Below are 18,370 nucleotides of genomic sequence, written 5' to 3' on the forward strand. Positions count from 1 at the left end.
ACCTTATAAATGAGCCCCTACACAATACACCCCTCTATAGGTGGGACTGGGTAGTGCTAATTAACCAAGAAAGTCATTCAACACACCCCTTGAGACATAACATCACAGAATCATCAGACATCTTTACATATCTTTGCCAAATATTACTAAGTTACAGTCCAGCAAATAACATTCACCACATCGTCCCTTTTAAGTGCATAGAAGCTGCCATGGTCCTTGTAGTGTGCGCATGGATGCTAATTTTGATGTACGATCGTAGCTCCGCTCCACCACATTTTTGGTGGGTGCAGATTTTAAATGTATATATGTGACCTGTCTCTGTTTGAATTAGATATATGAAATGTCTTTTTAATTGTACTTAATTGGGTCTCTGATCATACACAATGTCTATGTGCTCTGACTTTGAGATGATGCATGATCAGGATTGTAAAAATAATACTTTTTGTTGTGTGTATATATATATATATATATATATATATATATATATATATATATATATATATATATATATATATATATATATATATATATATATATATGGGAATTTATTATCACACTAAATGTAAAATAACGAATGAGGTTACTGGTAACCTACACAGTGGTGTAGTATGGCAACTTGTAAATATGTTTTTTCACAATATGTATATATGTTACGCTATAATTATATTCTGTATTTAACTTTTCCAGCCTTGATGAAGTCCTTGTGTGGGACGAAACACGTGTTGGCGATTTACGTGCTGGGAAAACTTGTTTTATGAAATTTGAATATCAATAAAGAAAAGACTGAAGAAATCAAAAACTGAACTATATTTGAATTTCTCTGGAAACCCCCACTATATAGAATCTTGCTCTTCTGTCCCTTACGGTATCCTCTATGATAACTAGAGTGTGCTATATCTAGGGCCTATGTACTTTATGTCCAGACTGTTATAATTGAAATTATCAGGAGTGCTGTAATTAGAATCTCAACCCCTTGTGGGTAGAGAATAGTGAATGGGGCCTGACCAATAAAGCCTGTAACTCGCCAACCCTAAAGGCTGAAGTGTTTTGTACAAAAGTAAAGATGTAAGAGTACGAACTAACTGAACAACTGTGCACTGCTTTCAATGGCGATTCCTTGTGAAAATGGCAAGTATAAATTCCACTGCAAAACAGTAAAGGTCCACTATACATTTCTAAGAAACATAAGCCCTACGTTCCTTCCAGGACCCTTAGATCAGGAAGCAAATCGCTTCTTTCAGTTCCCAAGGTGAGGAAAACGAGACTAGGTGGGAAATCTTTCTCCAACCTTGCTCCCCTGTACTGGAACCAGCTTCCTATCCACTTGAGACAATGCCCTGATTACCCACACTTCAGGAAACTACTTAAGACTACCCTGTTCTGAAAATGTTCTATCAGCCTGCACAGTAGCTCTGCCCAAAGCGCAGAAATACCCCTTTGGGGTGATTCAGGTGTTATATAAAACCCACAAATAAATAAACAAACAAATAAAATAAATAAAAGAGTGTGTAGAAACAGTCCTTTCTAGAACAGTGCACCACGGGTGGACGGAATAAAGGTTGACCAGAGAGGCAAAGAAAGGGAGATAGACAATGCAAATGCTCCTTAAAAGGTAGTTGTCATGATCACACACTCACGGCCAGCCTGCCGCCCTCATCTTTCCTATGTGTGTATGCCTCGTATGAAAGCAGTAGGGACTACATATCCCACAATCCATAGAGGGCACAGCCCGGCTGACCAGGAAGGAGCATACGCCTATTTAAGCCCCGCCCCCACAGGGGTCGGCGCTTGACAAACTGCCTGTGAGCTTGGACAGAGAGTGCTGCGTTTTTGCGCCTTCTTCGTTGTTCCCGTTCGAGTCATCTGCACTTAGCAAGTCGGAAAGGACTTCACGTTCCTACCGCGGGTTGCCTGAACTTGCATGCAACCTTTTTTCTTGGGGCGCGGGTGAAGCGCTACCCAGGAAACCGCGTCTCTGTTCACGGAGCTGAACAGGAGACGAATTCTTCACGCTGTCAGGGAGAAGGATTGTTACCTCCCGATAGCTAAAGTCAGAGAAGCCGCGTCTCTGTTCACGGAGCTGAACAGGAGACGCTTCCTACGCGCTGTCAGGGAGAAGGACTGTTCACCTCCCGATAGCGAACCTGCAGACATTGGTTTGATGCGTCACGGTTACAGAAAAGAACCGTAGAACTTAGGATTGCTTTTTGTTTTCTTTTTGCTTGCCCTTACCTTACCGCCTGTACGAGACTGTGGATTAAAAGGGCGACTGAGAGCCAGATACGCTTGGGATTATTCTGGAGACCTGGAGACCGTGAACCGGACACTCCCCCTTCCTGTGGGCCCAGAGACTTCCGAGTATAATTTTGTCTTTCATTGTGCGACCTTCACATGACAACCTTTGCATTGGCACCGCCCTCTGAAGAACGGTCCTAAAGACATCCATGTGAGTTCCAAAGGGGTTGATCCCGTAATTGTTATTGGGGGTGTGCTACCTTGTTGTGCTTGCGGGGCAGTGCTTGTGGTGTTACTCATTTTCCCTTCTTGCTGTCTTCCTGATACAGGGTCTCTGAGGGAGTATAGAAAAGCAGTCCACCCTTTCTGTGACGGAACAGGCTCTTTTGGCATTTCCTTTCTCCCCTTCCCCTTTTCCCTCGAATACTTATCTTACCACAGTGTGACCTCCGTTGTGGTGGGTTTAGTGTTTGGGAGAGATTGGGTCTTCCTCTTCACGGCGTCGCTCCTGCTGGCCGTCCTGAAGGTTAGTGGCGTTTTAAGTTGGGCGCTACTGACTCCTGACAGTAGTAACTTCTAAGATTTTTTTGAGCCAAGTCTCAAAGAGGTTGAGCATTGCAGACTTGAAACAGGAAATTAACTTAGCCCAGTGTGCCACACAGGCTAACTTGGTATCATGTTTTCGGGTATCAAAGATGGCATTTCTGGTGGCAGATAAAAACCTTATAACTAACTGCACAACCTCAAGGCACACACAGGAAGGTTCTCAGGACTGGTGAATATTATGCAACCATGCTATTGTGAAAGCAGATCTATTATATATAAGAGAGGAAAGGGGAAGAGTAGAGTTCAAGCGATTAGCATATTAAATCCTTCTCGCTCAGTCTTAAACAAGAATTATCTGTGCTTGATCCTTTTGCACCATCTTTCGCCTTTTAAAGCAGATGGATCACAGGAAACAAACATCAAACCCTACAAGCAGCTTAGCCAGCAGGCATCCCTTGGGATCCCTTCAGAGAAACGTTGAGGGCCCTCTTCAGAAGGCAAATAGGCAAAAAGATCAATGTAGGATCATGGCCATTACTTCAGAATAAAGTTCATATTTGTGATCTTCCAGTGACAGGTCACATTCAGATTGCCTGTAAGTGGGGACTGATACAGGGAAAATGCTCTGCTGAAGAGTCCACTTGCACAAATACAAGCCTCCCAACATAGGATCCATAACCCCACACCACACTGTGGAGCAACACGATGGATGGTGGGGGAATTGTTCAAAAGGATCTACACATCTTGCTATTAGATGGCGAGCACAAAACGCATCATAGTAAGGCGTACAACCCAGAACTCCCGCTCATCGATGTGCCATTGTTGTTCAAACATGGGCCAAAGACCTTGCATAAGTACCTCCAACGGATGAGTTGCATAGTCCAATGAGAATGTGATAACAGTGCCCTGAGAATGTGGAGGGAATAAAAAAACACTATAGGAGATTGGAGTAGCCCCACCACAATGGATGTCGGAGAGGGCAACATGAAGATCTCTATGCAAGCTGCAAGACTCCCCTGTTGCCACTGCCTTTTAAACACCACAGAACGGCCCTCATTCACAGCCTTAGGTCTGGCATCCACAGGACGAATGACCGACCAAGGGCAACAGGGACAAGATTTATGGATTCATATGCAAAAAGAGCTACAGAGGGTTTGAAAAAATATACCAAGGGTGCCCTCCTCTTAGAAAACCATGTCAATAACACATCCCTTGATATTTGTCACGAAAACTGTAACTTTCTCATAGGGCTACCCATAGCGTCAAGAGTCCTTATTATGGGAAGGTCACGCTCCAATGTCCATTATGAAACAAACCTCATACTCAAGTGAGCCTTTTTATCAGGCTGAACGAAAATGGATATAGAAATCAAAACATTTCATAAATTTTAAACGAAAGTATAGGAAGTGCCTCATGTACGCGAACACCATGAGCTGGTTGGCTGTTGCTCACCAACTTGCTCCCTTTATCATCACTGGCAGCTTTAGCGAGCAAGTTGGTGAGTAGCAGCCAAAAGGCTCATGGTGATGGCTTACTTGAGGCACTTTCTAAATCTTCGTATACATTTTAGGAACGGTTTTGATTTGTATAACATTTTTCATTATGCCTGATAAAAGTATCACACTTGGGCATAGGGCCTGTTTGTGAATGGAAAAACAACAGTTGATGGACAGAATGCAGAACAATGTCATACATTCACCCAGTACAGAGATCTGGGCCTAAATCCATCCTTTTTTTGCTCACCATGCCATTACAGTTTGAACCTAGCCATATGCAAATCAGTCTTGACCCTGTGCCCCATGGGAACAGTCCAGCCCGAACTGCCAAGCCAGGTCCTCCCTGGACTGGAAACAAGCATCCTAGGACCGGTTTCGGGCTTTCAGCCAGCATCAGCTTGTGAATGGAGCGTGACCTTCCCCTAATAAGGACTCAGACGCTAGAGGTAGCCCTAAGAGAAACTTATGTCATGTTACAAACATCAAGGGCTGTATTGTTGCCATGGCAACTTTTACAGAACCCGTTTGTACTCAGAAACACATCCCAAATATTCAAAGTCCTCTGAGGCTTTCATACAGGTTGTATCCAACACTGTGCCCATGAAGATCAGCCTCTAAGCAGGGATGAGGTGAAACTTCTAAAGATTGATATAGAACCCTAACGACCTTGACATTTCAAAAGGACCGCAGAGACAAAAAGAGCTTCGACTGAACGTCACATGACTAGAAGAAAAACCCCTGGCCAGACCTTGGCCCCAGGGGCGAAACACGTGTCGGCTGTTATTTCAACACTTTATTTAAGGTCGTTGGATCTACTTCAAATAAATGAACAAATAAATTAAAGAATGTCTTTTGGACTAGATTATCACAGAACACGATGACTGAATCTTTGAGCACAATTTCCCTCTACCACATCTCTATCCAATTTAAGATACAAATGTTGTTTACAATACATGAACGAATATCAGACAATACTAAAATATATCAAGCAATGAAAATGCAATAGGTTTCGCCTTTTATTAAGTTAAAGCCATTTTCTTTGCTGTACAATACCATTAGCAAAGCAAATGGCTTTAACTTAATAAAAGGCAAGACCTATTGCTTGTTTTATTTTTACATTAAGTATGAACTTGAAAAGTCAAGCCTGGAAAGCGTTTCTGGTTAAAACTCAGACTCCCCAAAGTCTCAATTCATAGAGCAATTGACAGGTAAAGAAGCCCGCAGACCACAATAACACCGTATTAATATCCCTAACGTCTGCCCAGCCTCATGACCCCTCCGCTGGAAACCTTCATCCCAACTGTACTATCATAACGACTTCTAACTTTGCAGCCCATGTTTCTTTCGCCAGCCATTTCCTCCCACTTTAGTTCAATTGATTGGATCGAAAAAATCAAAACCCACAATTCTCAGAATGCATTCGTTTATTAAAGGAAAACATAGGACAAAAAAAAATGCTGCGCCCCAAAACCTGTATTTGTTTTGTAATTCTAAGCAGGGCGGCTATGAAGAATCAATTTTAACGCACATTTCGGTTTATTTATTTTCTGTTTTATGTTTTCTGTTAACAAACTAATGCCTTCTGGGAGTTGTGTTTTTTTTTATCTTTTCGATCGAATCAACTGAACTAAAGTGCCAGGCTAAAAGACTGTCGGATGCTGGTGGTAGGAGTCAAGCGCCGCTTATAAAGAAGTGAGTGACGCTATTACTCACCTCGCCTTTGACTCGTCCATAGCAGCCGTCTTCGAGCGCAGCAGGAGATCTTCTCGCCAGGGCTAATGATTTCACCTCGTTGCACGAAAGAGTGGAAATTTACAGGCGCGTGGATTTAAGGCAAACTAGAAAATCCTGTATTTTAAGATAGGGGACCAGCTATTACCAAACCTTATTCGGGAACTATGCCAACACCATAGGGGGGTCTGCCTGCTGTCGGTTATGAGCCCGGCTGCTGGTTTCGGGTTCAATTCTTTCTATTTTATTCAGAGTCCAGTCTCCTGCTGGGAGTGAGTGTTCTCACACTGTGCTTCTGCGTGTCCGCACCAAGCACCAACTTTAATGCGCACAGTGTTACAGTTAAGAAATATACACGCCGACGTCAGCTCCTGCAGCCAGGCCGACAGCTTCCAGTACACCCCTCTCCGAGGCAGTTTCGGGACCAGCCCGGGGTGCCCCCCTCTCAGCACGGACGACTGCACCTTGGGGGCGCTGTGGGACCACCAGCCCTCGCCCTACAGCACAGGTAAACGTGCGGCACTTGTGCCACTGAGGCGCCGCAAAGAGATCTGTGTATTGTGTTTCTTTCTGTCGAGACCCTTGCACCAGAAGTGCTGTGCGTGAGACCACGGAGGCAGTTAAACATTAAAGGGAGAATATAGGATGCAGTGATGAAAGGCTATGGCAATGATTCACCAAGACCGTCAAATAGATTTAAAGAGTATCCACAATTACTTAAGTTGTTGTACAGCTACTTTAAAACACGTCTGTGCACTATTAATACAACTAACAATTTAATATACCTCTTGCTGTCTGGCGGCTTCTCAGCGCTGTAACTAACAGAGGTTAGTTACCAGGCTCACGACTTATATATAGAACTGTTTTCTATACTGCTTGCTCGCAACATGTTGCCATGTCACGACGTTGTCATTTTGAACTGCAGACGCCCGGATTTACCACCCACATAATGCTCAATGTATCCACATTGTAAGGATGAACGGCAGAGTCGGCTTCCACAGTGGTCAGTTATGACCTCTGAGCGGCTGAGCCTGAAATGCCTACTAATGGAATGGCACATACAGGCTAAACATAGTTATGCTCAAGTAATAGGCATTTTATAATTGATGCCGAGCCATGGGGAAACTGAAGCAACGTCATTGTTATCACTATGGTGCCTGCTATGTTCTAGCATTAAATGTGTTATGGAGGTGGCGGTAGTAGTATAAGGCAGAGGAAAGTATCAATTGCTAAAAAAATAACAATAATATAACAATATCCTTAGGCAAATGTGCGCTCTAGGGGCATCAAAAAAGCAGCAGCACGTGGGGTTGTGTCGCAGAAGGTCCAGGCAATTGCCCCTTTTAACCCAGGTGCGTGAAAATAAGTCGTCAAAATGAGGCAAGGGTGCACTGAATTTATTGCAGCGAAAGTAATGCCTTCATATACCAGAGTTTGGCACAGGGAAAAGAGAAACAAATAGTTTCTTACCTGTCGGTGTAGTTTTGCAGCTTGAAGATCTTTCTGGATTCACTATGCATATTCCGCAATCTGGTGGTTGGGTCCGGAATCGTAGTCTTTTTTCTCCTTTTTTTTTGTCGTAGCCCAGGTGGGCGTCGGCGTCTCACCATTTGGTGTACCTTCGGTGACGTCGGCGTGCTTCCGGCGGAAGCTACCACCCTTGGGCGCCATCTTCGGATTCTTTTTTCTGTCTCTTTTCCTTTTTTTTTGTCTTTGTAGTGAATCCATGGCTATGTTTGTTAATCTTTTTTTCAACGTTAGTCTTTCCACGTATCTTGTAATTGTTCCAACTTGCTTTCTTTTCCATGTTATTCCACCCTCATCTTTCTGGCGGAGGCGGGTGGGTTCGCTAGTGAATCCAGAAAGATCTTCAAGCTGCAAAACTACACCGACAGGTAAGAGACTATTCGTTTTGCAGCGTGAATCTTTCTGGATTCACTATGCTGTGCATAGATTTTGTAGCGGTTTTCGTTACTTTTGTGGCGGTTGGGTGGAAGATGAGCGTTGGTTGTTGAAAATATGTTGAAGCACTTTTTGCCCTACTTGTGCTTCTTTGTTCATCTGTACATCCACGCAATAGTGCTTAGTGAAAGTGTGCATTGAAGCCCATGTTGCCGCCAGGCATATGTCCTGAATTGGTGTGTTGGCCAGAAAGGCAATTGTTGCTCCTTTCTTCCTGGTGGAGTAGGCCTGTGCCCCTTCTGTTAGCTCCTGGCCAGCTTGTTTGTGGCAGAATTGAATTGTCTGTGCGATCCATCGAGCTATGGTGTTTTTAGTTACTGGTTTGCCCATGTAACTGTTTGCGAAGGACACGAAGAACTGTTTTGTCTTCCTGTGCTCTTTCGTTCTTTCAATGTAGTGCATCACAGCCCTTCTTGCGTCTAGGGTGTGGAGCGACCTCTCAGCGCTTGTGGTGGGGTTTTGGAAGAAGCTAGGGATCTGAATACTCTGATTCATGTGGAACCTTGACACCACCTTTGGCATGAAGTGAGGGTCGGTTCTCATCCCTGTCACTGTGTATCTGGATGTAGGGTTCCTGCAGTGTGAGTGCCTGCAGCTCGCTCACCCTTCGTAGCGAGGTGATTGCTACCAGAAAAGCCGTCTTCATTGTCAACATTTGCAGTGATGCTTTATGGGTGGGTTCGAAAGGTGCTTTCATGAGCTCCGTCAGTACCACATTTAAGTTCCATGCCGGTGGCGGCATTCTTTTTGGCGGCGCTATTCTTTTAGCTCCTTCCAGGAATCTTGTTACGACTTAGGATGTGAAGAAGCTTCTCCCTGTTTCTCCTCTTGTGTATGCCACAATCGCTGCCAGGTGCATCCTCAGCGAGGATGAGCTTAGCTTAGCCTTAATTAGGTGCGTAAGGTACCTTAGCACCGTAGATTCCTTGGTCAGTTTCCTTTGGAGCTGTTTCTTTCAACACCATTGAGTGAATCTTTTCCATTTTTTCCCCATAGCACTTGCGTGTGCTGGGCCTTCTTGCCTCTCGCAGCACCCGCAGGGTGCTCTCTGGTAGTTTTAGGTGTGCGAATTCTAGGTCCTCAGGAGCCAGGCTGAGAGGCTGAGGCTCTCTGGCTCTGGGTGTAGAATTTCTCCGTTTTCCACGGAGAGTAGGTCTCTTCTTTTTGGGAACTTGTGGGGGTGCCCCTGCACCATCTCCATTATCTGAGAGAACCAGGTCTGTCTGGCCCATTGTGGTGCCACAAGGATGAGCGTTTCCCCAGGGTTCTCAACAAGTGCTCTTCATGCACTTGTTGAGAACCCTGGGGATCAGTGGTATCGGGGGAAAAGCGTAGGCAAATGTTTTTGACCAGCTTATCCATAGGGCATTCCCCTGGGACAGTGCCTCTGGTTGCCTGGATGCAAAGTATTGGCATTTTGCATTCCGGTGTGTTGCAAATAGGTTGCAAATAGGTCTATTGTTGGGGTGCCCCATTTCCTGAATAGACTCTCTGTTTCCTGACTGTTGAGTTCCCACTCGTGGGACGCTGAAGTCTGCCTGCTGAGCCAATCCGCTTCTACATTGTCCTTCCCTGGCAGGTGTATGGCTAGCAAGTCTATTCTTAGTGGTATAGCCCATTTCCATATCTCCTGTGCCAAGCTTGACAGAGGGAACGATTGAGTTCCCCCCTGTTTGTTTATGTAAAACATCGTTGTGGTGTTGTCTGTTTGTATTAGCACCTTCTGGTTGTACAGGTGCTTCTGAAAGGCCTTGAGGGCTAGCAACACCGTTTTCAGTTCCAGGTAGTTGATGGGCCTGACTGCGTCTGTAGGGCTCCACAGACCCCTCACTCTGAGCCTGTTCATGTGTGCGTCCCACCCCTTCTGGGATGCGTCTGTGGTGATGGTCACTGTTGGGTCCGGTGGTGTTAGAGGTTTCCCTTCTGTTATTCTCTCCTTGGTCCACCACCTTATCTCTTCCTGCACCCTGTGCGTTACAACCACTAGATCCTCCCAACTTCCTGTAGCTTGTGACCATTGTTGTTGCAGCCACTCTTGGAGTGGTCTCATTTGTAGGCGTAGATTGGGGACCAAGTGTATACATGATGCCATTATCCCCAAGATCTTGCTCACAGTCCTCACTGTCAGAGATCGCCCCTTCTGGTAGTGACGTTTCTCCCTCAACAGACTGAGCGTTCTCCTCTCGCTCGGTAAGACTCTGCATTGGACGGTGTCGATCTGGGCTCCCAGGAAGATCTTCACTTGCTCTGGTTCCATCGAGCATTTCCCCCAGTGTATGGAGAACCCCAGGTTTGCTAGCGTTCTTGTCACCTGTTCTGTATGCTCTTTGCATGTCCTGTAACAGTTTGCCTTTACCAGCCAGTCGTCGAGGTAGGGGTACACGTGTATCCCCTCTCTTCTTAGGTGTGCGGCCACTGCCGCAAGGCATTTGGTGAACACCCTTGGTGCGGACTTTAGGCCGAAAGCCAGGGTCGTGAACTGGTAATGATCCTCGTTTACTGTGAACCTTAGCATGTGCTTGTGCTGCCTGTTCATGGGGATGTGCAGGTACGCATCTTTGAGGTCTATGGTAGACAAGAAGTCTCCGGCTTTTATCTGTGGGATGACCTCTTGTAGGGACGTCATTTTGAATTTTGACGTATTTGTTCAGGAACCGTAGGTCCAGGATGGGTCTTAGACTTTCGTCCACTTTTGGCACTAGGAAGTAGTTTGAGTACACTCCCTTGTTCCGTTCTTTGAAAGGTACTCGTTCGATGGCCGCTTTGAGGAGCAGTTCTTGGGCTTCCTCTTGCAGTAGTTGCAGCTCTCTTCCAGAGTGCTGTCTTTTCTTTGGTTTTCTGTTTGGTGGCCTCCTTTCCAACTCTATGCAGTATCCGAACTGCATAATATTGAGTATCCACTTGTCTGTTGTTATTTTTCTCCACTCCTGGAGAAAAAATCTTAATCTTCCTCCTACCGGCGTTACATGTTCCTTTGTGTCTTGTCCGTGTAGCCCTCTCCTCTTTGTTTTTCCGTGCTCCTCCCCCGGAGGGTTTGGGTGGTGGAGCACCTTCTCTCGTCTGAAGTCACGTAGAGGGGGGTTGCTCACCGCCTCTCCTTCTCTGGCCCCGTCCATTTCCTCTTGACCGAAAGTACTGGCCCCTGCTTTGGTAGTTCCAGCTTTGCCTCTGCTGGCTCTGTTGACCCTGGTGGAAACTCTGGTGAGAATCTCCTCGCTGATTTCCACCTCTGCCGTTCGGCCTCCGTGTAGGAGTGCCCCTTCTCATCCCTCTGAACTGCAGGGCCCCCATGGACCTTGCCGTCTCGTTGTCCTTCAGTTGGGTGAGCTTATCATCAACTGGGGCTCCGAACAGTGTTTCACCGTTGAAGGGTGTGTTCAGGATGTTATTCTGAACCTCAGCCTTGAATCCTGAGATCCTGAGCCAGGCTTGCCTTCTTTCTGTGATGCCTATAGCCATCAGTCTGCTGGATGTTTCTGCCCCATCCAAGGCTGTCTTCAGGCACGAATTGGCGATGCTCTTCCCTTCTTCCACAAGGTGTGATGCCCTCTCACGGTATTGTTCTGGGAGGTGCTTGAGCAACTGTCCCATCTCATCCCAATGCTGGTATTGATGCCTATTCAGGAGGGCGTTGGAATTCGCCATCCGCCAGTGCGTTGCGGCGTTCCTCTCAATCTTCCTGCCAGTTAGATCCATCCTCCTGCTTTCTTTGTCAGGTGGGGGTCCAGACGTTGTTGGGACGTTTGCCCTTTTCCTGGCCCTTGCAGCGATTATAGAATCTGCTGTGACGGATCCCTTGATGTAAGCTGGGTCTTGTGAGAAGAATTTGTATTTCTTCTCTGTCCTCGGCGTTACAGATCGGCATGTAGCCGGGTCCTTGAAGGCCTCCTTCCCCTGGTCTGTGATACTTTTGAGCATGAGCAGGAACTGGCTTCTTGTCTGTATGGGGAGTAATGTCTCGAGCAGGAAGTCTGCTTTGGGCTTCTCCTCTTCCAGCTTAACTCCATAAGCTGCTGCTGCCTTTCTTACCACCTCATTGTATGCCCCAATGTCATCCGGTGGAGAAGGCCTCGAGGGGTATGTTTCCACTGCCTCCTCTGGGTTTTCGGCCTCGATGTCCTGCCATTCCTGGTCTTGGACCGTCGAGGAACCTGAGCCGTAGTTTGACTGCTGTTCCCCGTAATCCCCTTCAGTGTAGTAGAGGTCTTCCTCCTCCTCGTGCTCCGAAGGTTCCGGAGTTTTCGGCGGCTCTTCGGGGTCGAACTCCTCGAGCTCCTGTACCTCAGCGACGGTCGGTGCCGGCTTCGAGGGGATCTTGTAACTTCTCATCGAAGTTTTTCCTTCTCTGAAGGATGTTCTCCATTTCGGCCTCGAGCCTTCTTCTTTTCCTCTGCATTTCTGCGGCCTGTTCGTCGTCGAGCGTTTCGGCCGCTCTTTTCGGCGGCGGCGTTGACGTCGAAGTTTTCTTCGGCTCTTTTTCTTTCAACGTCGAAGTCGAGGTCGAAGTCGAAGGCCCTTTTTCGGGGGCTTGCTTCGATGGCCTTTGCTTTTCGCTGGCCTTCTGCCTCCGGGAGTCCTTCTCGGAGGATCCGCTGGGCTCTTTTTCGGAGGATGCAGCTTCGGTCGATTTGTTCGGCGCCGGTGCTCCTTTCGAGGCTCTGTGCTCAGACTTTCTAGAGTCCGCCTCAGGTTTTCGAGGCCCTGTGGGAGTTTTCGGGGTCGTAGACTCTCCTACCTTATCAGGTGTTTTCTTATCGGTCTCAACGACCGTGAAGTCATCTGGGCCTTCGGCGATGTTGTCCTCGTCGTCGGTGGAGAGGCCAAGTTCATAAAGCGTCGGGGCTTGGCCCTTGCCCTGCATCGTGTGGTGAGCCGTCCTCTGTCTTTCTCGAATTCGGAGTGTCTTCGGCTTGAAGACGGAGCAGGCGTTGCAGTCTCTGCTCTCGTGGTCGATTGGCAGGCAGAGGTTGCAGACTGGGTGCTGGTCCTTCTGTGCGAACTTGTGGTGGCAGTTCTTGCAGAATTTAAACGGCGTCTTGTACATCCCTGCGCTCAGGGGGCCCCCTGTGTGCGCATTCCTTCAAGGACGTCGAAGATTTCTAAGTTCTCTCCTTTCTTCGTCGTCTCCTCTCTAAAGGTCCTCTTCTGTCGATGTTCTCAGGTCTTCACCTGTGAATATTTGCTGTATTTTCTTCTTTCCTCCTCCAAAACTTCTGGAGCTTCACGCGACGATCCAGACCCAACGGCGGAAAAAAGAATCTGAAGATGGCGCCCAAGGGTGGTAGCTTCCGCTGGAAGCACGCCGACGTCACCGAAGGTTCACCAAATGGTGGGACGTCGACGCCCACCTGGGCTACGACAAAAACAAAAAAGAGAAAAAAGACTACGATTCCGGACCCAACCACCAGATTGCGGAATATGCACAGCATAGTGAATCCAGAAAGATTCACGCTGCAAAACTAGAACGTATTAGTCAATGTTGTGCGAAATACAGAGATGTAATATATGTAGGAGAGGATGGAGGGGGCTTTGATCAGATTAAGACCTGGAGAGTCACAGCACATTCATGGGTAATGAGGTTACCTACGGTAGGTATCAGATCAAGGGATAGGCACCAAGGTGGCACTTCGGGCCTCGGATGAAATAATGTGGTCTTCCTCAGTGGGTCCGCTCAGACTGGAACAGACTCGCCCGGTGCGCATCTTGCAGCACTGCAGCGCAAGATCCAAAACGCTCTGGCAGGACTTCAGACCCATCTGAATGTGGGTGAAGAACACATTTGTTCTCAGACAAGGATGCCGAAGGAACAGGGACACAGAGTGCTTAGTCTAGGATCACAACGTGGTAATCCGAAATGAGAAGTCACATTTTCGGACTCTACAACCTGCAATGTCCCTCCGCTTAACACACAACATTTGATTTCGCGTGCAGCTGTCTATTTATTAGAGGTACTCTAGAAAGCACCATTCTTCTATTGAAAATGCACCCTAGGTATTCAGTGCAAATCAGGCCATTTTTAAATCTACACGGTCTTAGCGGGGGAAGGAAAAGTGCTCAGAGGATCTCACATGACCATGTATGTGCCAAAGGGCACTTTAAAGTGCGTACACGCTACCTACAGCAGGAGTGGCTGTGGGCGCAGGCCATCAGCTTGGAGCACCCTTTGTATTTCTAGTTTGTGTTCTCTTGTGTATGCCCCAGGGGTGGTGGATGCCTTTCTTGAGAAGCAGCACATTTTTTCTCCCTGCTCTATAATGCCCCAAGGTGAGATTCCCAAAGAGGGAACCCTGTGAGGGACATTTCTGCAAGCTTCCCCGCCCCGGGGGATCTCCACATCAGCACGCACCCGCACTAAAGACAAAACTTGACCCGAGAGAAAAGGCAGCGCAATAGCTTTTCCCATTTCAAAAGGTCGAACGCTGTTTTTACCTTACCAGCTTGTCCGCGCAAAGAGTATAATTTGTGATAGTCCTGCATTCTTCGTAATTTCTTTCCCTGTTTGTTGGCTACAGCTGAGCGTGGCGCCGTTTCACGGACACCGCGCTCGGTTTCTTTATATATTTCTTAACTTTAACACTGAGCACCGTTGTCCTTGAAGCGGGCGCTACGCTCAGTGTTAAAGTTAAGAAATATATAAATAATCTGAGCGTGGTGTCCGTAAAGTGGCGCCGCGCTCAGTTTGAAAGTAAAATAAAATAAACAGAGCGCGGTGCACTGTCATTAGCACCGTGCTGAAAAAAATAGTGCTTACTGAGTCATAAAGAGTGATGTGTAACCCCGCAAGTAAACAATCCAATCCAGGTGGGCGGGGCCAAACAGAGACAAGGCGGCAACAAGGAGGGACTAAGAAGCCTCCTTTACAATGAGAAGCCTGCGTTTAGCCTAAGCTATGACGCGAGCCAATGGGAAGAAAAGGCGGGGCTTCAAGTCCCCTTCCTCGACCGTATTGATTTCAAGAAGCTCTCGGATACAGAGAGTAGCGCATGCGCGTTGCTATCACCAGCCGAGACCTAAAAAAGGAGAAAAAGATGGAGTGAGAATTTAAGCAAAGATGGAGAAAATAAGGGAAAGAAAAAAGATCAGGAAGAAAGGGAAGGAAGACAAAACCGACGCAGGGAAGAGTGGGCAGAGAGATGGACTGTTCAGTATTGTAATGCAATGTTGAGGGCGGGTGGAGGTGTGGGGAGCTTGCATTGACAGTGATGAGGAAGAATCATCGCAATGTATTGGCGGGGGGCATCCTGCAGAAAGGGAGAACACGTGAGAAGAAAAATATCTGCTCTGTCCATTAATTTGTAAATTACCTTTTATAGGACGTGGTCTTATACAACGCCACAAGCCATTTCTAACGCAATGGCAGTCGTAGAGAATGCCAATGTCGTAGAATACAGATCTCACCATCTGCAAGGGCAGTGACGAAAAAAAGGGCATCGTGGGTCAGCTCAGAAAGGTCTGATAAGTAATGGGGGAGAATTAGGGGGTCCGGAACGGCGAGGGCAAATCCATAGACCCCACTGCTGTCCATAAGGGGTGAATGACATGACAATCCAGTAATATATGAACTACATCACAGGGAGAGTGATCGCATCATCAACAGGCAGAGTGAAGGAGCAACCCTGCAACCTGAAGCAGTGCTGGGGTCTAGTACCAGCCCTGAATAATCGTAAATAGACTGAGCTTCAGCCGTGCTTCCTGGACTCCCCATTCCAGGGCTTCCACGAGTTCTTCCCAATACTCCTCCTCCTCATCATCATCATATTCCACCTGCTGGTGAGCCTGCTAGGTCATCCTGAGGCTAGCCAATTGCCATTGGGTGTAGAAGTGGCGAATCAGATTGTAGAACCTGGACATCACACCTTTAAACTGACCCCAATTGTTAAGGTAAAACAGCACTGGGAAACGGGATGGTCCAGGGTTGAGGACCTAGTTTGCTTAGCAGACAATACTGCAGTTGTGTATAGTGCCATTGTTAACTACGCAGCAGGCCAAATTCTTCTCATAGCATCTCAAAGGACTTGAGTTCGCCACCAGAAATCAGGTGTGTGAGGGTTAAAATCCCAGCTCTGCGACAGGGGCCCCAATCAAGCTGGGACCACCTATGTGAATACCAGTTTTGTTCCAGAGGGGAGACTTGTCATGGAGATGCGCATCAACCGAAAAGAGCTTATGAGCCTATGAGCCCATATCCAGGTAGTGTACATGACTTTCAGCATAGGGTTGAGGGAACCGATTGCAGCGGGGCCAGGAAGATAGATGGCTTGTAGTCCTAACGAGGCCTCCTGGAGTACGTGTTCAATCTTGACCCAGAACAAGGGGTCTTTGACCCAGGGGTGCATGCACGCCTTTTGTGCCAAATAGAAGGCTAGACAGTAACGCTCCACAGATGGCAAGCCCACTCCCCCTGCTGATATACGGGCAATAAGCTTCCAAATTGACGAGGTCTCACTGAAAACGAGATGAAGGCCTTAATGGTCTTGTCTATCTGACAGAGGGTCTAGAGGGGTAATATTTGGGCAAGCATGCCCGACACGTATGTGATTCGGGGCAGGGTGACCATTTTTATTTACTGCTTGAGTTGATCCCCAAAGAGAGAGATTCAGGTGGGACCACTTTGCGGAATCCAATCGCATGTGCTCCATAAGTGGGTCTATGTTATCTGCCACCATGCGCTCTAGGCCTCTGTTAACTAAGATGTCAAAAAACATAAGGGAATTCTTCCACAGGAATGGATAACCCTCAATGGCGGCGTGTGGTAATTTGCGACAGTGGCAAGGCCTCGCTCTTTCCCCAGTTCACCTTGTAGTCGGATACTACTGCAAAAGCATCCATAATCTCTAGCACCGTGGGGGATGGAGGAGGGTAAGGCCGACAGGGTGAGTAAAATGTTATCTGCATATAGATACAGTGTAGAGGGGCCTCCGGGCATAGGGCTTCCTTTGATTTGGTCTGATTGGTGCAGGAATACTGCTAGAGGCTCCATAGAAAAGAGACATTTCAGGATAGTGGGCAACTCTGACAGGTACCCCTACAGACCGAGAAGGGATAAGAAAGAAAGCGCTAAGGCTAAAAGATCTAGGAAGGGTTTGGGGACTAGCAACAAACTGCTGACTGCTAGCCACCTGTCCAAGAATGGATTCATCTGAACATGTACTGGCTCAAAAAGTCTAAAAGAGAGTACTAGATACTGGGTGAGAAGCACCAGTAGCCTTACTGTTCAAAGGGTCATCTTGTGTGGTTCCAAACCTACAGACATAGAAGGAATGCAAACTCGAAGCAACATTCAATATTTACCATCTCTAATGCCTGAAATCAGTATAGGCACCAAAATAAAATGTCATCACCCATGGTTCGGCAAAGGGTCCTCCTTTTACTGACCATGGTTGTCTGAATCCAAACTGTGGCAATGCCTTGCATGAGCTACTACAGTGCACGAGACACAGGCCAGCTAAGACTTTGAGCAAACTAGAAAAAGCCTGGAACCATGCTGCCTTCCCAGCACTGAAAGGACTACAACGGTTTAAAATTGCAGGACAGAATGCAGGGCAAACCACAATACACTGTCCACAAAATACTCCATGAATGCTGCTTTGGATGCCTGAAAGTCGATGCAGCCCATCTGTGTTTCAGATACCTCATTAAAGGGTAAATGGTTTGAGAGTTGATCAACGCTACTCTAAAATCTCTGTATGTCCAATTGGAGGAACACACCCCTATAATTCAATATGCAGCTGAGACTGCACATTTTCTTATCAATACCCTAACCACATCCACCATTTGGACTTAGGGAGCTAGCGGAACTACAGAGATCAATTATCATTTGAATCATTGAGCCTTCTACCCTACCACCTTGACTAGAAGGACTCTGAAGAAAATTAAATAAAAGGTTACCTTGAATTGTGATTTTTATTTTTTAATTAAGTTTATTTGATCGTTTTACCAAGAACAAGCAACAATTTAGCATTGTCAACAATGTGTCGAAAGGAAATAACAATACAGTCTTATGACCATTACTAGTACTGACATAATGCAGTACACAATGATCGTGCCGGAATCAACAGAAAACAGGGTGCAACAGAACACCAATATACCTAACTCTGTGTATGCTGGACTCCCTTAATCAGACAAACATGAACACATTAAATCCAGCCAACCCAAAAATTATAGTGACATAACAAATTAAATAAACATTTCTGTGGAAACACTATTCAAACTTACCTGCTGACAAGCAAATAATACTGGTCCTGTAGCCAATCCAAGCCTTAAATCTGCAGCAGTCGGTTTCCCCAGTTGTCCTGCACAGGCTGTAAAATCCAGAACATCATCTATCAACTGTAAACAAAAATGATAACATTTTCAAACCTGTTCAGGCCCATTTCTGAACAGAAACGTACATAGTAAAA

At 46.7% G+C, this 18,370-nt stretch overlaps 1 protein-coding gene across 2 annotated transcripts in view; it reads right to left on the reverse strand.

Moving 5' to 3' along the window:
• Positions 1 to 18,370, reverse strand: part of PDSS1 (decaprenyl diphosphate synthase subunit 1) — a 299,714-nt gene that overhangs the window by 82,152 nt on the left and 199,192 nt on the right. For both annotated transcript variants that reach the window (XM_078663430.1, XM_078663431.1), the window contains exon 9: positions 18,186 to 18,299. In XM_078663430.1, coding sequence (XP_078519556.1) covers positions 18,186 to 18,299 — 114 coding nt within the window. The remainder of the gene's footprint in view (positions 1 to 18,185; positions 18,300 to 18,370) is intronic.

Source organism: Lissotriton helveticus, chromosome 10 (genome assembly GCF_964261635.1).
Source record: "Lissotriton helveticus chromosome 10, aLisHel1.1, whole genome shotgun sequence".
In the NCBI taxonomy this organism is placed as follows: Eukaryota; Metazoa; Chordata; class Amphibia; order Caudata; family Salamandridae; genus Lissotriton; species Lissotriton helveticus.